The sequence below is a fragment of the Drosophila bipectinata genome, chromosome 2L, assembly GCF_030179905.1.
Source record: "Drosophila bipectinata strain 14024-0381.07 chromosome 2L, DbipHiC1v2, whole genome shotgun sequence".
NCBI lineage: Eukaryota > Metazoa > Arthropoda > Insecta > Diptera > Drosophilidae > Drosophila > Drosophila bipectinata.
In genome coordinates, this window is record NC_091736.1 from 7,265,633 (window position 1) to 7,283,314 (window position 17,682).

General features: G+C 36.0%; 2 protein-coding genes across 2 annotated transcripts; one reads left to right on the forward strand and one right to left on the reverse strand.

The window, feature by feature from the left end:
• Positions 1–10,620: 10,620 nt before the first annotated feature.
• On the forward strand, positions 10,621–11,199 carry LOC108130901 (uncharacterized). Its single transcript, XM_017249572.3, has 2 exons — positions 10,621–10,882; positions 10,939–11,199. The coding sequence occupies exons 1-2, from the start codon at positions 10,763–10,765 to the stop codon at positions 11,119–11,121; spliced, it is 303 nt and encodes a 100-aa protein (XP_017105061.1). The 5' UTR covers positions 10,621–10,762; the 3' UTR covers positions 11,122–11,199.
• Positions 11,200–16,150: 4,951 nt separating this feature from the next.
• On the reverse strand, positions 16,151–16,999 carry LOC108130899 (uncharacterized). The gene is made up of 2 exons (XM_017249571.3): positions 16,687–16,999; positions 16,151–16,629 (listed from the first exon to the last, which is right to left on the reverse strand). The coding sequence occupies exons 1-2, from the start codon at positions 16,868–16,870 to the stop codon at positions 16,331–16,333; spliced, it is 483 nt and encodes a 160-aa protein (XP_017105060.2). The 5' UTR covers positions 16,871–16,999; the 3' UTR covers positions 16,151–16,330.
• Positions 17,000–17,682: the final 683 nt, after the last annotated feature.

The following is a 17,682-nucleotide window of genomic DNA, read 5'->3' on the forward strand; positions in this document are numbered from 1 at the left end:
TACCCTAACAAAATTCGGGTATTCGTTATTTGATGAAATGACGAAAGAAATTATATTATTTTTTGTATTATATTTTTTTATTATTTCAGCATACATTTTTAATTTATTTAGGAATAAGATTAAGTGTTAGTAGTAAAATGTTTTCTGTATATATATTTTTACGAATCATTAAAAATCAATATACTGAGAAAGTGTCAGAGTATATTTCGGTCGGAGTCACTTAAAGCGCCGTTTGCTTTTAAGTTTTTGTTGTTCTGCAAGAGGCTTGTGCATGCCTACTCTAACGATGGAATGATTTTTAGGGGAGGGTGAAGACACGAAAACAGCTGATGGACTTGTTTACCTTTTTTGTTTACAATTTTTCAGGCACTTGTTATTATTTTGGGTTATTGTGAGATTTAATTAAATTATTGTCGTTAATTTAATAATTTCCTTATATATATTTCCTTATATATAATAACTTTAAAAAGTAATTTAATTCTTCACCCGTCTTCACCCTCCCCTAAAAATCATTCCATCGTTAGAGTAGGCATGCACAAGCCTCTTGCAGAACAACAAAAACTTAAAAGCAAACGGCGCTTTAAGTGACTCCGACCGAAATATACTCTGACACTTTCTCAGTATATTGATTTTTAATGATTCGTAAAAATATATATACAGAAAACATTTTACTACTAACACTTAATCTTATTCCTAAATAAATTAAAAATGTATGCTGAAATAATAAAAAAATATAATACAAAAAATAATATAATTTCTTTCGTCATTTCATCAAATAACGAATACCCGAATTTTGTTAGGGTAGCAAGCCTTAAAAGTAAGAAAAATCAAAATTTTGTGCGCTGGCTTCGAAACGAAATCGCACGCACACATACACCCATGTATGTGAATGTGTGACACGCATACATACAAAGATCAACCGAAGCGCAGGCCAACCTTCTTCATCGCGCTCCGTTTAGAGACTGAGAAACAGAAAACATTTATTGCGAGAATGAGCGTAAGATGAACGAACGATGAGCGTAAGAGAGCGTAAGAAATCCGCTCTGGGGCCTGTCGCAAGAAATTTTCGCGTCCATTTTCGTTGTATGAAATGGGTTGTCTATATGCTGTATGGTTAGTGCTTAAAGCAATAACAAAATGCAGTGGGGGATGGGGATGGGGGAGCAGTGATAGGGATAGCGGTGAGAGTGAGTTAAGAGAGAGAGCGGGTGCGCGCCAAAAAAACAACAAGCAGACTTACAATTGGGGCTAAGAGAGTAGTGGGGACTATTTTTTTTATGAATATTATGGTAGTTTAATAAAAATATATTATATGTATATATGTATATAAATTCCCATTTACATGAAATATTAAAATGAATCAATGATAACAAGGTCGTCCTATTTTTTTATCCTTTGCTGTGGCCAGTTGTTTTGATAAAGAGAAGAAACAAGGCCAACAACAACAACAACAGCAGCATGATGGGGAGAATGCGATGAGGTGGTGTTAGTGGATATGGGGAGGGGGAGGTGGTGGAGAGGCCGCTTCTTGGGCCGCACCGCACACACACATACCAACACACACCCAGCCGAGTCAAACAAACAAATAAAATGTGAAGCAGAAATGGCAAAAAATTAAACAAACAAGTAGACAGGAGCGGTTCAGCAAAAAAAGAGTGAGTTGAACGAACCGAGGTCGTTGCAAAGCCATAAAAAAAAAAACAATCAAAAGCTTATTGGCGCCAAAATGAAACGAAATTTCTACTACGCCGTAGTATAATTCCAAAAAAAAAAACAAAAGAAACAGAATTCAGATGTTTTACTTTGATAGGAAAGAGAAAGGTTCATTGAAAAAAATAATTAATTGGGTATTTAAGAATTTTATTAAAATTATGGTTTCAAATACCCTTAATATTAATATTAAAAATATTTAATAAATAACACCTAATAAGTTTCTAAAAATCAAAACTTTATAGTATTCTAATAATTCTTTTAATAAAAAAGACTTAATCTTAATTTACAAAAAATATATGTAACTTGTAAGACTTCTCATTTTTTAACTTGGAAAATTATTTCCTGCTTTTCTGTTTCATACAGCTTTCCTTCTGTTTCTGTTTCGGTTTCTATTTATTTTTTGTTTAGTTTTGTTTGCTCGTTAGCTGAAGTGGGCGGGCGGTACAGTAGGGGCTGGCAGGTGCTCCATCCGCCCATCCACCGTACCCATTTGCTCTAATGCTATCTCTTTTGTTCTACGCTGCTACGATGGCAACCTCTATTTCAGAACCCCCCACCCGCCCCTGTCCGATGGCTTGTTTGTTTGTTTTTCGTGGCGTGTTTTATTGTTGTTTTTGTACTTGGTGCGTAGTTTTTACGTTCGTCATCGTTGGTATTTCCGTCTTCTGCCGGCGCCTCTGCCCCAAAGCTCTGCCGCAGCGCCGCCTTGAGGTTGTTGTTTATATTGTCTTATTTTTGCCTTGCAATTTCTATTTGCTCTCTTTTCGGGGGGGGCTTTTGTTTTTATCTCAGTTGGCTCTCTTTCGCTCTTAGCCTTTTCCTTAACGAAGTCTCTGCTGGTGCTGCTGCATATTCTGCAAAGTGCATTGCGTTTTTGTTGGCTGCTTTTGTCTTTTGTTTGTTATTGTTTTTGTTTTTGTTATTCCCCCTCGTGCGCAAGTTCTCAATTCACGTGCTGGGCTTCTGCCACCCACCTTTCTCCTGCCTCTGTCTAGCCCATTGTCTAGCCTTCTCTATCGCTTTCCTACTGTATGTTTTAGTTTCGTGTTCTTGGGGCGAACTTTGTTGTCCCGTTACTTTTTGGGGGCACCTTGGGCACTGTGGATTATATAAGTTCAAATAATGCTTTTAAAATAATATTTTTGGAAATGTTACTAATCTTAAGTTAAAAAAATATTTTAAACTCATAATGATCTGAATTTTTTTAAACTCAAATTTTAATCTTATCCACTAGTCAGAACCCTAAAAAATAATCCAAATGTCATTCCAAAATTTTTGGAACTGTAACCCATGATAATGACGATAACATTTAATACTTCCTTAAAGTTGATTAATTTTCTTTTGGTCATTGTATGGGTCACATTGGACATTATTTGGACTCAATCTCAAAAAAACCGCCAAGTCATCGTTTACAGGGCACTATTTAATCGATGCGACCCACTGTGAAGGCCGCATGAGAAATGCTAATTAGTACAAATTCGTTTGTCACAATTTGACAGAGAGAGCAAGACTCTTTCTTTTTCGCGAGTAATCAAATAAGAAAGTTCGACAGGGCCAGAGGGAGGTGAGGATGTTGGCAAGGGGTTAGTGAAGTAAATGCTGCCCGCCCTCGCATCTCTGCCGCAGTCTCTGCCGGCGTCGGCGGCGTCGCAGCAAACAAACACTTGTTTGCACAGGAGAACCATACTGAGAGAGTTCTAGGCCCCAAAATCACACTCTTTCAATGAGAGAGTGGGATAACGAAGATGAGAGAGAGCAAGCGCAAAGGCAGCTTTTACCATGTGTGTGTGTCTGAGTGTGTGGGTGAGTGAATTTACAACTAGGAAGCAATTTCGCTTGTTTACAATGTTTGTGCGTGGGTGGGCATTGAAATAAATAAGTGGGAGCGGGATAGAAAGCTAAAAAGCAGCGCGGGTGGGGGTAAAAACTGTCCCTGACTACCAGATATTAAGTCGTGTCGTGTCTTGACCGCTCCACACCACACTCTAACAGCGGCTATTCTGCTGGCGTCAATGACAACGTCGACGCTGGCAGCGACGCAACTGAAGGTCATTATACATTTCGCATTTCGCTGTCGCTGTCGAGACGTACGATGTCTTCTTCTTGCTCTATTGTGGGCCCACTATCTTTTGACCATTTTATGTTTCTTGTTGGTGGAGGGGGGTGTAGGATGTTTTATCAAAAAAGCTGCAGACATCTATCTTTAGGTATTTAATTAAAATATAAAAATAACTACAAGACTTTATACCTGGTTGGGCCTACTGGGCGTATGCGTAATATATCTAGAATTTGGGAAATATCTTAAAAAGATGATCTTGAGCTTCTTTTTTTTTGAAGACCTTTTTGCATTGATTCTGACTTGTTTTTTGGGGTTGCCTTTTTTTTAATTGTTTTTTTACTTCGGGCTGTGGAATTGTGTAAACAGCAGCGACGGCGACGTCAACAGAGAAGCCGCCGCCACAACAAGAAAGGCAACGCAGGCATAAGAGTAAACAAAAGTATACATATATTTTTTTTTTTTCGCATTTTGCAGAGACAATGCAAGAAAGTTGGGTCGTGGCTTGAAGGCTGTGAAAAGGGGCAGGCAGGCAGGTTTGGATGGTCAGGGGGGGTGGGCTGAAGAAGAGGAAGAAACAGAAGCAACACAGCAGACAGAGGGACAGAAAGACCGAAAGCAAAGTTAATGAAGATGAGCCTGATGAGTTTTGTTGCTCTTGTTGTTTTTGTATTCGGTCGCCTTTTGTTGTCGAGCTGCCACTGCAAAAAATATGCAAAACAGCAACAATAACAAAAAAAAAAAAAAAGGAAAAACAGGGGTAAAAAAATAAATACCTCAGTATGCAATGCAAGGCAGCAAAATACGCAAATAGAAGCAATGAACTTAATTAGTTGTTGTTACTCTTGCGGCGGGGCCCAAGAGAGGGGCAGAGAGTGGGGTGAGTGAAAGAGAGAGTATCCCTATCAGTATGGAATACAGGTGATAGTGATAATCTAATAGTTATGCATTAAATGTTAAATAATAATTAGAAAAATGGATAAAATATTAAATAGATTTTTTTAAAATAATGTACTTTGGTTTAATGTTTAAAAATTAAACTATTTTAATAAAAATGTATTTAAAGTTAGTCACATCTCAAGTATCTGTGTAGTTTACTTCTAACGGTAATCTTTTACTAAAACTTTAGTCCCGCAGAATGCACTTTGTTTTCCACCCGCAAGAAAACAAATCGCAAACCTTGGCAAAACTTCAACCGGAAGTAAACAAATTTTTCTTTCCCCATTTTCCTCGGCTTTTTGTTTTCCATTTTCCGTACTCCATCCTCCAGGTGCCCACCTTGAATAACGCCCAGTGGTATGGAACACATAGTTGAAAGTTGGCCAAAAAAAACCCCCCCAAAGTCAAAAACACAACTGTACCTTGCCCGAATATAATTATGATGAAATGTTTATTCTGCAATGTTGTTACCAAAAAAAATATATTGTATTGCATTGTTTTCTTGTTCTAGTGCGGGTGGGTTGCATGGTCTTTTTTTTTTTGGTAGTTTTTTATAATTTTCGGTTGAAATGTTTTCGTCGTGTTGACATTGTTTTGCTGAACGGAAAAAATACGCTTGTCGCATTTATTTACTAACCCAGACTCAGCTGGTTGTTGTTGCAATTCTTTACTCTTGTTCTTCTGCTTATTTCAGTGCTCCACTCTCTCTCTATCTTGCTCTACCTCTCTTTCAGTCTCTTCAGTCCCGCATGTTGTTATTGTTTTTTTTGGGGCATACGGCTAGCAACAATAACAAGAAGCAGCGAGCAGAAATAGCAACAAAAACATGACCATAGAACTCCCGCTGCAATTTTGTAAACTGAGAAAAATGTTGTCTATTTTTATAGCCATATTACTCAAAATGAATTTATAGGAATTAATATTAAAATATAAATTGAATGTATTTGATTAATGTTTTATCTTTTAGAAGTTTTTATAGGTTCTTAATTAGTTTTATAAGGTTTACGGTTAAAAAAAATATACCTGGATATTTTAAATAATTTTTCTAGTTTTAAAAAAGGTTAATACTTCGAAGTTTTTATTAAAATGGCATTTTAAGCAAAGGTTTTTTTGGAAAAAAAAGAAAATAGACTACAATTTTCGAGCATTATTAGGTTTTTTTATGTTTTTTTTAATTTTTAGAGGGCATAGACTTTCATTAATTAATAGTTTATTGTATCTCCAACATCTGTAATTAATTTTATCAAAATCGTTGGAGTAGTTTTTGAGAAATTGCGATTTCCAGAAAAAAGGTATTAAACTTGAAAGGGTTAGACGTGAAAATTTAACAGTATAAATTGAAGACCTTGTAGAAGTTTATACATAAACAATATTTATTAAATAACAACTAAAAATTTTAAAATAGAATTTTGAGAAAATAGTTTTCTTGCAGTGCATTCGGTGGAGCCTCACTTATTTTTGGTTTGAACTCTCTACCGTTGATTTTTCGTGTGCATTCAGCAAAAATTGTTTTCTGCTGTTTCTGTTTCTGTTGTTGGTTGTTTTGTTTTTATTCGTTGTTGTTTAATTTTTTATTTTATACGTTTTGTTTTTTTTAAGGTGCTTTTTCTGCTGTAAATTTGCAAAAGTACAGCTGTTAACAATAACAATGACATATAAACACTCCCGCAGCGGCAACACAAAATGCCAACGCAGCTCTGTAAGAATAAAAAAAATACATAAAAAAAAACAAGAGAATGCAGAAAAACAAAATATAAATAAAAAAATTAATTAATTAAGCATTTTTTTGTTGGCCAACCAACGTTGGTAACACGTGATCATTTTTGTGGGTGGTTGGCCAAAATATGACTACTTATGTAGCTTGCCTTTTGAGTTTCTTTTATTTTTATTTTTTATTTGTTTTTTTTTTAAGTATATGTTGCCATAGTTGTTGATTATCTGGAATATGTCGAATATTTCGTTGCACATTTTCATGGCTTTTGTCTTGAAAGCCTTGAAATGTAATTCAAAAGCAACCAAACAAAAAAATAAAGCATGACTTGTACCTGCTAGTAGTTTCTAAACTAGTAACTCTATTTAGTAATTGGGGAGCACATGTTTTGGGTAATAAAAGTTAGGAATGTGGCTTTAGAAATGGCAACTAAATGTTTGGAATGCAAGTGTTTTGGAAATATTAAATATTAAAAATATTAAGAATCTTGAATATTAAGCCCCAATACTCTCACAGTACCTTGGAAATATTAAATATTAAAAATATTAAATATCTTAAATATTAAATCCCCAATACTCTCACAGTAGTAGTATAATGATGTCAGTCTCTGATTAGAATGAGAAATGTCTGCTTGAAACAATGGCCGATGAAAATATATCCCAAAAACGGAAGAGGAAGGAGAGGTTGAATGGGTGGTTAGGTGGACAAATGGGGGGTCCCCTGGGGGAATTGGGGGGTTAAATGTAAACGAAGTCAGCAAGGCCAACAACAACGAACGAAACCAGCCAACAACTGAATGAAATACAATAAAATTTTAAAACAAACAAAAGCAAACACACACAAACACACAGACACACAGGGGAGGGCAAACACACAAAACAAGGAGCCAATGCGAATGCGACTAATGAGCACTGAAACAACAACAATAACAACAACAACAAAGAAGAAGCTAAATAAGAAGAAGAATGACAAGAGGGCGGTGGTGGTGGGGTTGGTTGTTATTGTTATTGCTATTGTTGTTATTGCAGCATTCGTGACAGTCACCTAACCAAGGACCACCCTGCCTCTCACTACCCCTCTTAACCTAAACCCCACCCCACCCTATTCTCTAGGGCTTTGGAATAAACAAATACAACTAAAATCCAAGTAAGAAACAATCAAATTTTTAGTTACATAACTAATGATACCCTATAATAAAATAAATCCTTTTTTTTATTATTTTTAATAATTTAATATTTATTTATTAAATTTTTTCATTTATTAATTTAAATTTAATTTAAACACTTATAAAACTAATACACCCTTACTCTTTAATTACAGGGTATCAGCCTGGACTAGGAACCGTTTGTTTTCTTTAGTAAAATGCTTATTTACGCATACAATTGCACGTGAGCAGTCGCAACAACACGGGCCAGACTGAGAGGCCAAGAGGAAATAGTGCAAGTGTTAGACAGAGATGGCTAAAATGGTCATGGCCCCAAAGGGGATGGGCGGTAGGGGTGGTATGTAGGTGGTTGGGTTGGAAAATAGGAAGTTTTGTTTGCAGTGCGCACAGCAACGAAGAGACAAACACAACTGTAACTGTAATTGTGTGTTTTGTTTGCTTGAAACTCCCCAAACCCAAACCACCCCACCCTCCAACCCTCGAACTGCCATTTCTTCGTCTCCTACCACCACCCCCCACCACCCTCTACTACTGTTGTCTGGTGTTTCTGCCTTCCCTTTTTCTTTCGGCCAAATAAAAAGTTTGTTGAGAACATTTGCAAATGTTTGTTTTAGAAAACAGGAAAATGCTTCGTTTGTTTCATCATCATGATCATTAGAATTAACATCATTATCATCATCGTTAGAAGTTGGAGAGTTGCCTTGTTTTGTATTTGTCTTGGTTGACGGTTGTTGTTTTTGTTTTTGTTGCCATCTTACTTTGGCTTCCTTCGTTTACCCTGGCCCCCCCATCCACCACTTTTTTTATTCTTTTTCTTTCCTTTGTTTTGTTTTTGTTTTTTTTTCAAATTCGTTTAATATAACATTGGAGAAAATATTATTTTGTTTGAAAATACACTTAGAAAAGTGATTTTATTTATTTAATTTATTTCTGACTATGAGAGGTTTGAAAAAATGCCTCAAATGGTGGGTTTTAATATTTGCATTTTGTTATTTAAGACTTCTTTAAATATTTACAAAAATAAAAATTTTAATAAATAAAAGTTATAACCTAATTTTAAAATTTAAAATTTAAGACTTCTAATTTTAATACTAAAATGCAATAGAATTAACTTAACAACACTGCAACTGTGTAGAAACAAGACAGCAAAGCAGGTGGGTAGGTCGAATCCGAATATTTATACTCTTAAACATACTTTAATAAAATATTAGGATAATGAAATGAATACTTAGGATTAGGAAATTAAGGATTACAAATTGTTTTAACATATTTAAATTTTTAACATTTATTGTTGAACCAAAATTCAAAAAAAGTTGGAATTTTTAGTTTAAAGAGATATTAATAATAACATGAAATTATTTCGGTAAAATAAACTATTAAACTTACATGCCATTTCATTAAGTGTAGGGTATGACCATCGGTAACGGTACTTTGAATAGATGTCCCTTCGGGCTTCTCTGGACACCAACACACACACGCACATTTTAAAATGCTAAAGGAGCTCCTTTTTCTCAAATTAACTTTAAAAATACCAACGAAAATAGTCAAAATTTTTAGTTATAGATATAATTAATATATTTAATAACATTTTACACTGATTTAAGGTTGGAAAATTAAAGAAATTCGCATTTTCTTTTCGTCAAATGACGCGCCATTACACACACCGACACAAACACACACAAAAAATGCCGGCGTCTAGTCGGCTGCGATCACTTTTATTGACTTTTTCCATTCAAAATACTTAGTTTATTAATATTTACAACTATATAAATCAATATTATAACACAATCTTGATTAAAACACTTAAACAAACACAAGAAAAAAATAAACAACCCGAGCCAAGGAAGGAGTTGAAGGCGACTGCCGATCGGGAGAGAGTTTTCTGAGCTTGGTTTGGAACCTTACTAAATTATCCGTAACTTTGGGCGTTTTCCAATACAGTTTTTTTTGGCGCCAGTTTAAAAATATTTAAATTTTGTGCTAAAGAAATTTTAATTACTATATTTATATTATTTTTAAATAGGTTTTCATTTCTCAAGTAAGGGTATTTGAAAATCTACCGTATTGATGAATTATTTTTGGTGCACTTGTTTGTTTGGCTTGGTCCTTGTTTGCACCATCGTTGTTAAATTCGACGTCGTCGTCGTCTGCTACTTTTGCCTAGTTTTGTTTATTCTATTTGTTTTGCTTTGTTTTATTTCATTTTGTTGTTGTTTATTTTTGTTTGATTTACGTTTGGCCACCGTACTCCCCTTCCTAACCACCGCAGAACCGCCCTCCTGGAGCAAGAAGTCTCCCCAAACCATGGGAAACCATCCAGTGCCACTCCCACTCCTATTACCACCCCCCGCCCCAGGACGACCGCCCACCTCAAATTGTTGGCCTGTCGCCGTGTTTTGTTTTACTTGTGCTGCTTCTTACTCATTCTTCTTCTTATTCTTGGTTTTTTTCTATTCTATTTAATTTTGTTTTATTTTTACCCCCACCCCCTCCCTTTTTTTTTATTTTTATTGTATTTTCTGTAGGTGTATTGACTTAAAGTTTGTTATACTTCTTTGCCTTTTTGTCTCTTAGTCCTGGTAGTCCTTTCTGGTTCCAGTTTTTATATTGAAATTGTTGTTGTTGTTGTTATTGGTAGAAAAGGAAACGCCTTCAAAACATTTCTTCTGTGTTTGTCCTTCGGGTGGAGAATTTATACCAAGTTTGTTATAGGAGGTTTTCCTTTTTTTTTAGAAGTTTCAGGGTGTAAGGACATGGGTTGACCATTCTGAAGGTCCTCGAAAATTGTACATTTTATATAATATAATGGTTTTTAGAGGAAATAGCTCTTTTTTTTCAATAAAAGTCCTTTAGAAAGGATCAGTTTTCTAGAAAAGATGGATAGTTGAGAGACTAAAAAATCGAGAAATCTAGAAAAGCCCATTTTTATAGATAGGTAGATAGATATTCCTTAGATAAAATCAAAAGATATAAGATTATAAAACCTGTATTTTATTCCCAAACCTTTCCCTTTCTTGGCCATAGAATGCCTTTCCTTTTCAATAAAATACTAGTATTTATTATCGTTTTGAGTTTTTAAAATCATGTCGAAAACTTACATTATTTACTAACATTTTGGACCCAATTATACCAAATTCTTAGTGAAATAAAATTAAAAGAACGGTAGATCCTATCCGATATGAACAAACAGACCAAAGAATGGTCCCGAGCTCAGCTCTGCCTGCCGAAGGATAATCTAACAACAGAGGCAGGAGACCGGGCCCGGGCGGCAAGCTTTTTGCCTTCATACGAACAGGATGTATGACTAAAAACTAACTAAACTATAATATATTTATTAAAAATTAATTTTGATAGTGCGTTCCCGTTAGTATGTCCTATCTGCTTGGTTGGGAGTATGCCAGGATATGGGTGCGAGATCGGGACAAGTATGTGCAGCAACGTGAAAAGGCGGCCAAGCCCCAGTTCATCAAGAACGACTTTGAATGGTGGCTGAAACTCCGAAAAACCACCAAGAAATTCTGTAAAGTTGGAAATTAACGAATTAACCAAAATTGAGTACAATTTTGTACAAGGATAACTATAAGCATCTAATAAATTTTCATTTCATTCATCAAATAGTAGATTTTGAACTGAACAGGCTGTTACAGGCTTAACAGAATGGTTTGGTACTTGGCTAAAGCTTTTATTGAAGTTTAGGAATTGGAATTAGGAATTGCTTGGCAGGTGAAGTACTAAGTAATTGTGAAAATATTTATTTAAAATTTATAGTTTATAGTAATTTATATATGTAAATTAATTTATAAATATTTATTAAAGCTATTTCTAAATTTCCAAAAATAATTTTTGGGCTATGAATGAAATATTGATGGTGATTGATTGTGAAACCTAAGCAATTAAATATATTCCTAAGGATTAATTTAAATTCTTTTTAACGGATTTTTTTTTATTTATTTCTTGGAATTTCCTGAACAGCTGTTGGATTCGGCACTTCTACCGGCGACTCCAAAACAACACCTCATCCGAAAGCTTTTTTTGAGCCTTTTTAGGCCACCCACTGCCATTACACAGGTTGCTTGGTATCGAAAGCACTCAGAATCCGCCAACTCATTCCCACCGCTTTCTCTCTTGCGTAGTTATGGCTCTCCTACGCAATTTTAAAAACAGAGAAACCGGCAGAGGTATGGCTTTACATTGCCTTACATACAGGCACTGAAAAAAAAGTCTAAAATATTTATAACATGAAATCCTTAAAATCAAAGCCATTACAAAAATATTGCTTACAAAAAAATCCATTACAAAAAGATTTTACTAAAATAAAACTGATCTCAATTATCCTTATTTTAGCCAAGACCAGAACCAAAACGACCTAACATAGCCACAAAACATAGCTAAACTTTCTGTTAACCGTAGCCGACGTCGACGCCAACGCTGACGCTACGCCCACGCAGACAGAGAGTCTCGAAGAGAGGACCATGCTTATGTTTTACCGTTCACTCAAGTTTTGACTCACTCTCCTCTCTGTTATAATTCGCAACGGAACGGGATAGCGGATCCGAGAGCGGAGAAAGCAGTGAAAGTCCGCGATATTCTACGGAAAATTCTTACTCTGTTTTTTGCAGCGCGCGCGGTCGCATCGAAGAATCGCTTCGCATCTAAAAAAAATCGTTTTTTGTGAAAAGAAAAAACATTATTAAGTAAAACCCTATTTTCCCGCTGTGTCGTTTTTTTGTTGTCCATCGTTACATTTATTGCGAATTTCCCCCAGCCAACACACGAGTTGGAAAACTTGTTACGCATTTTCGTAGAAAGAAGAGGAAAAATCAAAGCAGGAAAAATCAAAACAATAACAAAAAACCCGAAATTTTGGTTCGTGTCGTGGGTGTCTCTTGTCAGTGTGTTTGTGTTAGTGAGTGCAGCAAACATAATAAAATAATATAATCAAAAATTAAAAGAAAAAGCTAAAAAAAAAAGTAAATAAAAAACAAAGGGCAAAAGAAAAAAGTAAGTTTTCAATGTGTGCGTGCTAGCATATGTTGGCTGATTTTTCGCGAAATAATGGTAGTATTCTGCAATAAAACCGTTAAGTTACTAAAACTGTTAAATATTTATAGGTTTTGTTTAAGTTTTTTAGCCAAAAAGTATTAAAAAATGCTTGCAATATGTTAGCTTACCAAAGACACTCACACACACACACAAACAAACCAAAACATATACTTTGAAGCACAGTTATGCAGCGGCTAACTGTAGTTGGTGTGTGTGTGTTTGTTTTTGTTTTTTTTTTTTTTGTTTGCCTATTTTTTGTTGTTGTTTTTCTTTGCAACCAAGTGGCAGCAAAACGTTGCAAGCAACAATAATAATGGCAAAAACAAGTGCAGTCAGCAAAACCAACTCAACCAGTGCCTTTCCCTCTCTCTCTCTCTATCGCTCTCTCTTTGTCTGCGCCTTACTCTCTATTGGGCTCATTCCTCCCCCTTTTTTGGGGGGGTGTCCCCATCCTCCTCTCCTTCGCACCCATTGACGCAACTGCATGGTCAGGGCTTCTTCTTTGACTGCCTTTGGATTTTAGTATTTCGCTCTTTTTTTTTTTTTTTTGTGGCTTTGCTTTTGGATTTGGCTTCGCGCTTTTCCGTTGGGCTGCTCTCTTTGCTGCTCGCCGCCGCCGACGCCGCCACGCGCCAAGCAAAGCTCAGCCGACACTTGTCGCGCCTTTTGAATGACCACCCCTGCCATCCACCACCTTGTTCACCTGATAGACCCGCGACCCCCTCACCTGCTGCCCCTGGCCAACTGCACGTCTGCGTCTTTATGTCTCTTAGTATTTGGTTTGTTGTCCAACACTGGAAAAAGCTAGGTTTAAAAAAAAATTATTTTAAAATATTTGAAAGACTTGTTTAAGGTTTTTTTTTTAATCTATGTTTTTGATTTAAAAAATATGTATATTTCATATTTAATAAGAGGTCTTGGATTTTTCAACCTTATAATGCTTAAACCATTGTGAATTATAATAAAAAATGTATAAAAATTTTAAAGAAATTATTATTTTATATTTTTCTTTTATTTATATTACCTTTTATACCAAAAATTATTATATTTATAATTATAATTATTTATATTTTTTTTTTAGTGTTTTATTATTTTGTTTGTTGCCCAACACTGGAAAAAATATGCACTTTATTCCTTTTCTATTCTATGTTTTTCTTTAATTTATATTTATTATTTATCTTAATAATTCTAAATATTTTTTTTTCTGTGTATTTCTTTTCAAAGACATTTTCGCTTGAAGCTTTTGCGAGTTTCGTTCGATTTCCATTTGCCTTTAATTGCATTTATGCATTTTTAATCAAGTTTGGTCGACTTTGGTAAGCTTTTTTTTTACTTTGCCATATGCTCTGTGGACCCATGGGCGTTATTTGCTCCTCAGTTTCGGTCTCCAGTTTCTCCCTATTTTTGGTAGTTAGGAGGAGATGTCTGCGAAAGTTTTCCTAATTGGCCTTGACGCCGTTTTTTGGGTGGTTTTCAAAGCTGGATGGCTTAAAGGCACAAGTGCGAAATGTTTTGCGTCTTAAATGAGATAATTTATTTGCAATTATAATTTGGTTCATTAGAGTTAATTGAATAATGGGTCTTCTATAAGGAGGCGAATGTAAAGATAAAAGTTAGATCATTAAAAAACTGGAAAAGGGTTACAAAATAGAAACTCTGTTTTATGTAAAATTAGTAGAAGTCTTTGTTTTTACATTTTCCTAGATTTTTCCCATTTATTTTATAGCAAGCTTGTGGCAATATTTTTGCCAACTTTTTCCGGAACAGCTGTTGCATCCTAAACAAACATTTTCTACCGCCCCCACACTTGGCTTGGAAAGCTCAATCAAAGCCGTAGTGGGCCCCCATGTTTTTCCGCCATATGTTTATCTGCTAATCATGGAAATGCGATGCGATGTTGCAAAATATTTAACGAGAAAACCTCGAATCAAAGAGATCCAAACACAGCTTTTTTCCCATGAAAACTTCTGCCATCCCAGCGGCGAGGTCTAAGCCACCATATGCCAAAAAGCTGAACAAAAATCACACACACACATATACATACCATGGTATATGTATGCATGTAGAGATGGAGGGAAAAAAATAAGCAGGATTTGACATTTCATTGTCTGGCCACGCGCGCATCTCCAACAAGATACCTCCCTTTTAAAGGATACCGTTTGGGCTAGGGTGGCTCAAAAAATTTTAATATATTATACTATATTTTATAATTATTAAAAAAAAACAGAAAAAGAGATCTAGGTATATTTATGTCTTTTTTTTATAAAATACTTTTTGTTTAAATATGCCACTTTGACCTACCCTAATAAAAAGCATACATTCGGGCGCACACTTACACACACACCCACACATACATAATCCTCTCTGCTATGTATGCCAGTATGCCGAAAAAAAAGGCCAAGAAATAACTTCACTCGCTACTGCCCACGCTAACAAACCTCAAACCAAGCTACAACCCTACCACCCCACTGCCACTATGACGGCTTTTGCCCTCTGCCCTCTGACAGCCACCCAACCACCCACACGCCACCCACTCGCCGTATGGCCTAACATTTACCTAGTTGGGCCCCGAAGTTTTCGCTCAAACATTTGTTGCACTCTTCGGCGGGCAATCGTTTTTCACCATACCCGGTTTCAGTTCACCTCGCTTTTCATGCTCTCGCCGCCTTTCGGCCCCCAACTCTCTTTCGATGCTTTGGTTGTGCTTTCTCTTTCTCTGTTTACGTTGCATGGGGGCTCTCTCTCTCTTGTTTCTGGCTACTGAAGCCGGTTGGCGCTGCGACGTCACCGCAAAGGTCAAAGAGAAACTGAAAGAAATTTTGGCGAATTTTAAGGTTTTTTTTAATGAGGGTGTTGATAAGGGTTATGTTTTCAAAGGATCTTTACTTTTGATGTGTTTTATTATATTTTAAAAATATATAATAATGTAAGGGTGTTTTTTAAGGATTTTTATAAGGATTTCATACTATAATTCATAAAAAAACAATGAAAAAAATAGATAAGTTTGGACTTTTTTTAAGGATATTTTTAAGAATCTTCTTTTCTAATCTTGAGTAATTTTTTTAATTTGAAAAATTAGTAACAAAGCTTTTAGGTTGGTGCTTCAAAATCCAGGAGCTATGGAGAAGGTGACAATATTGGTGGGTGGCTGTGTGACGTGGTTGCGTGGGGCATCTTCTTGAAGTGGGTGGCCCAACCATATGGTCAATGCACAAACCAAATTGCCACTTGGCGGAGACGACGCTTCATTTGGTTTTCAAATTGAAAAGGAAGCGTCGCGACATTGTCGGGCGACATTCAGAGATCCCCGCCTTCCCTCCCTCCCGCCATGGCCTTAGAAGATTCGTCCTGGGTCCTTTGCTAATTGAGACATTTGTCAACTTGCGTAAATGAGCCATCATTTCTCAAAGGCAAAGGGAATTAGAGGACACAAAGAAATGGTATTTTCCCTCCAAAAGGAAATTTTCTAATTTAATCAATTAAATTTAATAGAATTTTTTTAAACAATTTTAAAAAATATATATTTTTCAGATTTGACTGTTAATTTTAACTATTTATTTTGGTTAAAAAAAAAGAATTGTTGGTAAAATAAGGCACTTCCTGGACAACAAAACAGTAAATTTTTAGAGATACTAGCTTGGCTTAAAGCTCTTAGCTGAAAATCACAGAAATCGTAGCAAAGGTCTTATACGATATTCTATAGCTACTGGAAACGCTTTGACCTGGGGGTCATGGCGGGCGACAAACCCAACGGGGGAATTCCCCTAACTACGTTCTTGAAACGTGGAGAGACTGCGGTGGGTCTCTCGGTCTCACTGACTTGACTTTTGGATTCTTCCAGCTTCTTGACCGATTTCTTGCTAGGCTTGTTCTCCACTACAGTTGCCTTGGCCTTCTTCTCGGCCTTGGACGGCTTGGGTTTCTTGACCTCTTCCTCTAACGTCAGAGCCTGGACTTCTTTATTAAGGGTCTGGAAGGTCATTGGGGCCAGATAATAGCGACCTATGATCGTTTGCTATAACTTCTGACCTTTTATATTATTTTGTCTCTATAACTTACCATTTAATTTCTGTAGAAATCCCAAACGATGACCCATTTCAACGGTCTGCTTCACTGGCATCTTCAGTTCGTCCTGCGGCAGTTGCGTATGCTTGGCAATGGTCACCACAATTTCTCGCAGTGTAGCCGGCGAGTTGATCAACTGAAGAGTATGGACTATTATAGCTCCATTAAAGTTTGGCATGGTGTTTGTTTTTTTTTTCTTAATATATATAGTTAATATTATTTTTTATTTTTTTTTGAGCAATTCTCAAAACGTGTATGCTATGTGGAAAGATGAAAATAAACTGAATTGTTGGAAACTAGACTGTTTCTGACATTCTACGATACGGGTTGCTTTGTAAAATGTAATATTATAAATATTTGTAAGGTTATTCAGAGACTACTTTGTTATAATTGTAAAAATATTTGTAAGATAAAATATAACCAACAAATCCTTTATCCCTCAGTTGGCAACAAAACTTTCCTCCACTGACCACGTCAATCGGTTATCGCTTTTACATGATTATAGCCCTAGGGCTAACCAAGAGCACTGTCCTCCATATCTATCAATAATCCCGAGCACACAAAGCCCAGCATATTGGCTTTCAATCCACAAAAAAATCTATACACATACATAGCTTGGTTTTATTTACATCTGGGAGGACTTTGGCAGTGACGTTACCCTGGCACTGCCACTGCTGTTTCTAATCAGTTCTTCTAAATATAGAATCCCTGACCGCCCACTCGCCAAACTCTACAGAATGTATGCCATATGGAGGTTTAATTAAACTCGATTGAGCGAAAAAATCAAAACAAAAGAACTAGAACTCGAAAGGACCAAAGTTTTGTCGGTCATCCATCATGGTTATTGGGGCAATTAAAGCCTCAACAGCTCAACAGCTGGCCGGGCCAAAACTGACAGGTCAAGATGTCATTTCTGTTTCTGCATTATGATCAGTGGATTAACTGCCGGGAAAGCCTTCATTGAGCTGCAATCATGTGATTAATTTTTGA

Excerpts from the sequence above, each read along its gene's own strand:
- LOC108130901 (XM_017249572.3), top strand. The coding sequence starts at position 10,763 with ATGAACAAACAGACCAAAGAATGGTCCCGAGCTCAGCTCTGCCTGCCG. Across the intron at positions 10,883-10,938 it reads TGCCTTCATACGAACAGGAT|TGCGTTCCCGTTAGTATGTC; the intron begins GTATGACTAAAA and ends TAATTTTGATAG.
- LOC108130899 (XM_017249571.3), bottom strand. The coding sequence starts at position 16,870 with ATGCCAAACTTTAATGGAGCTATAATAGTCCATACTCTTCAGTTGATC. Across the intron at positions 16,630-16,686 it reads ATTTCTACAGAAATTAAATG|GTCGCTATTATCTGGCCCCA; the intron begins GTAAGTTATAGA and ends AAACGATCATAG.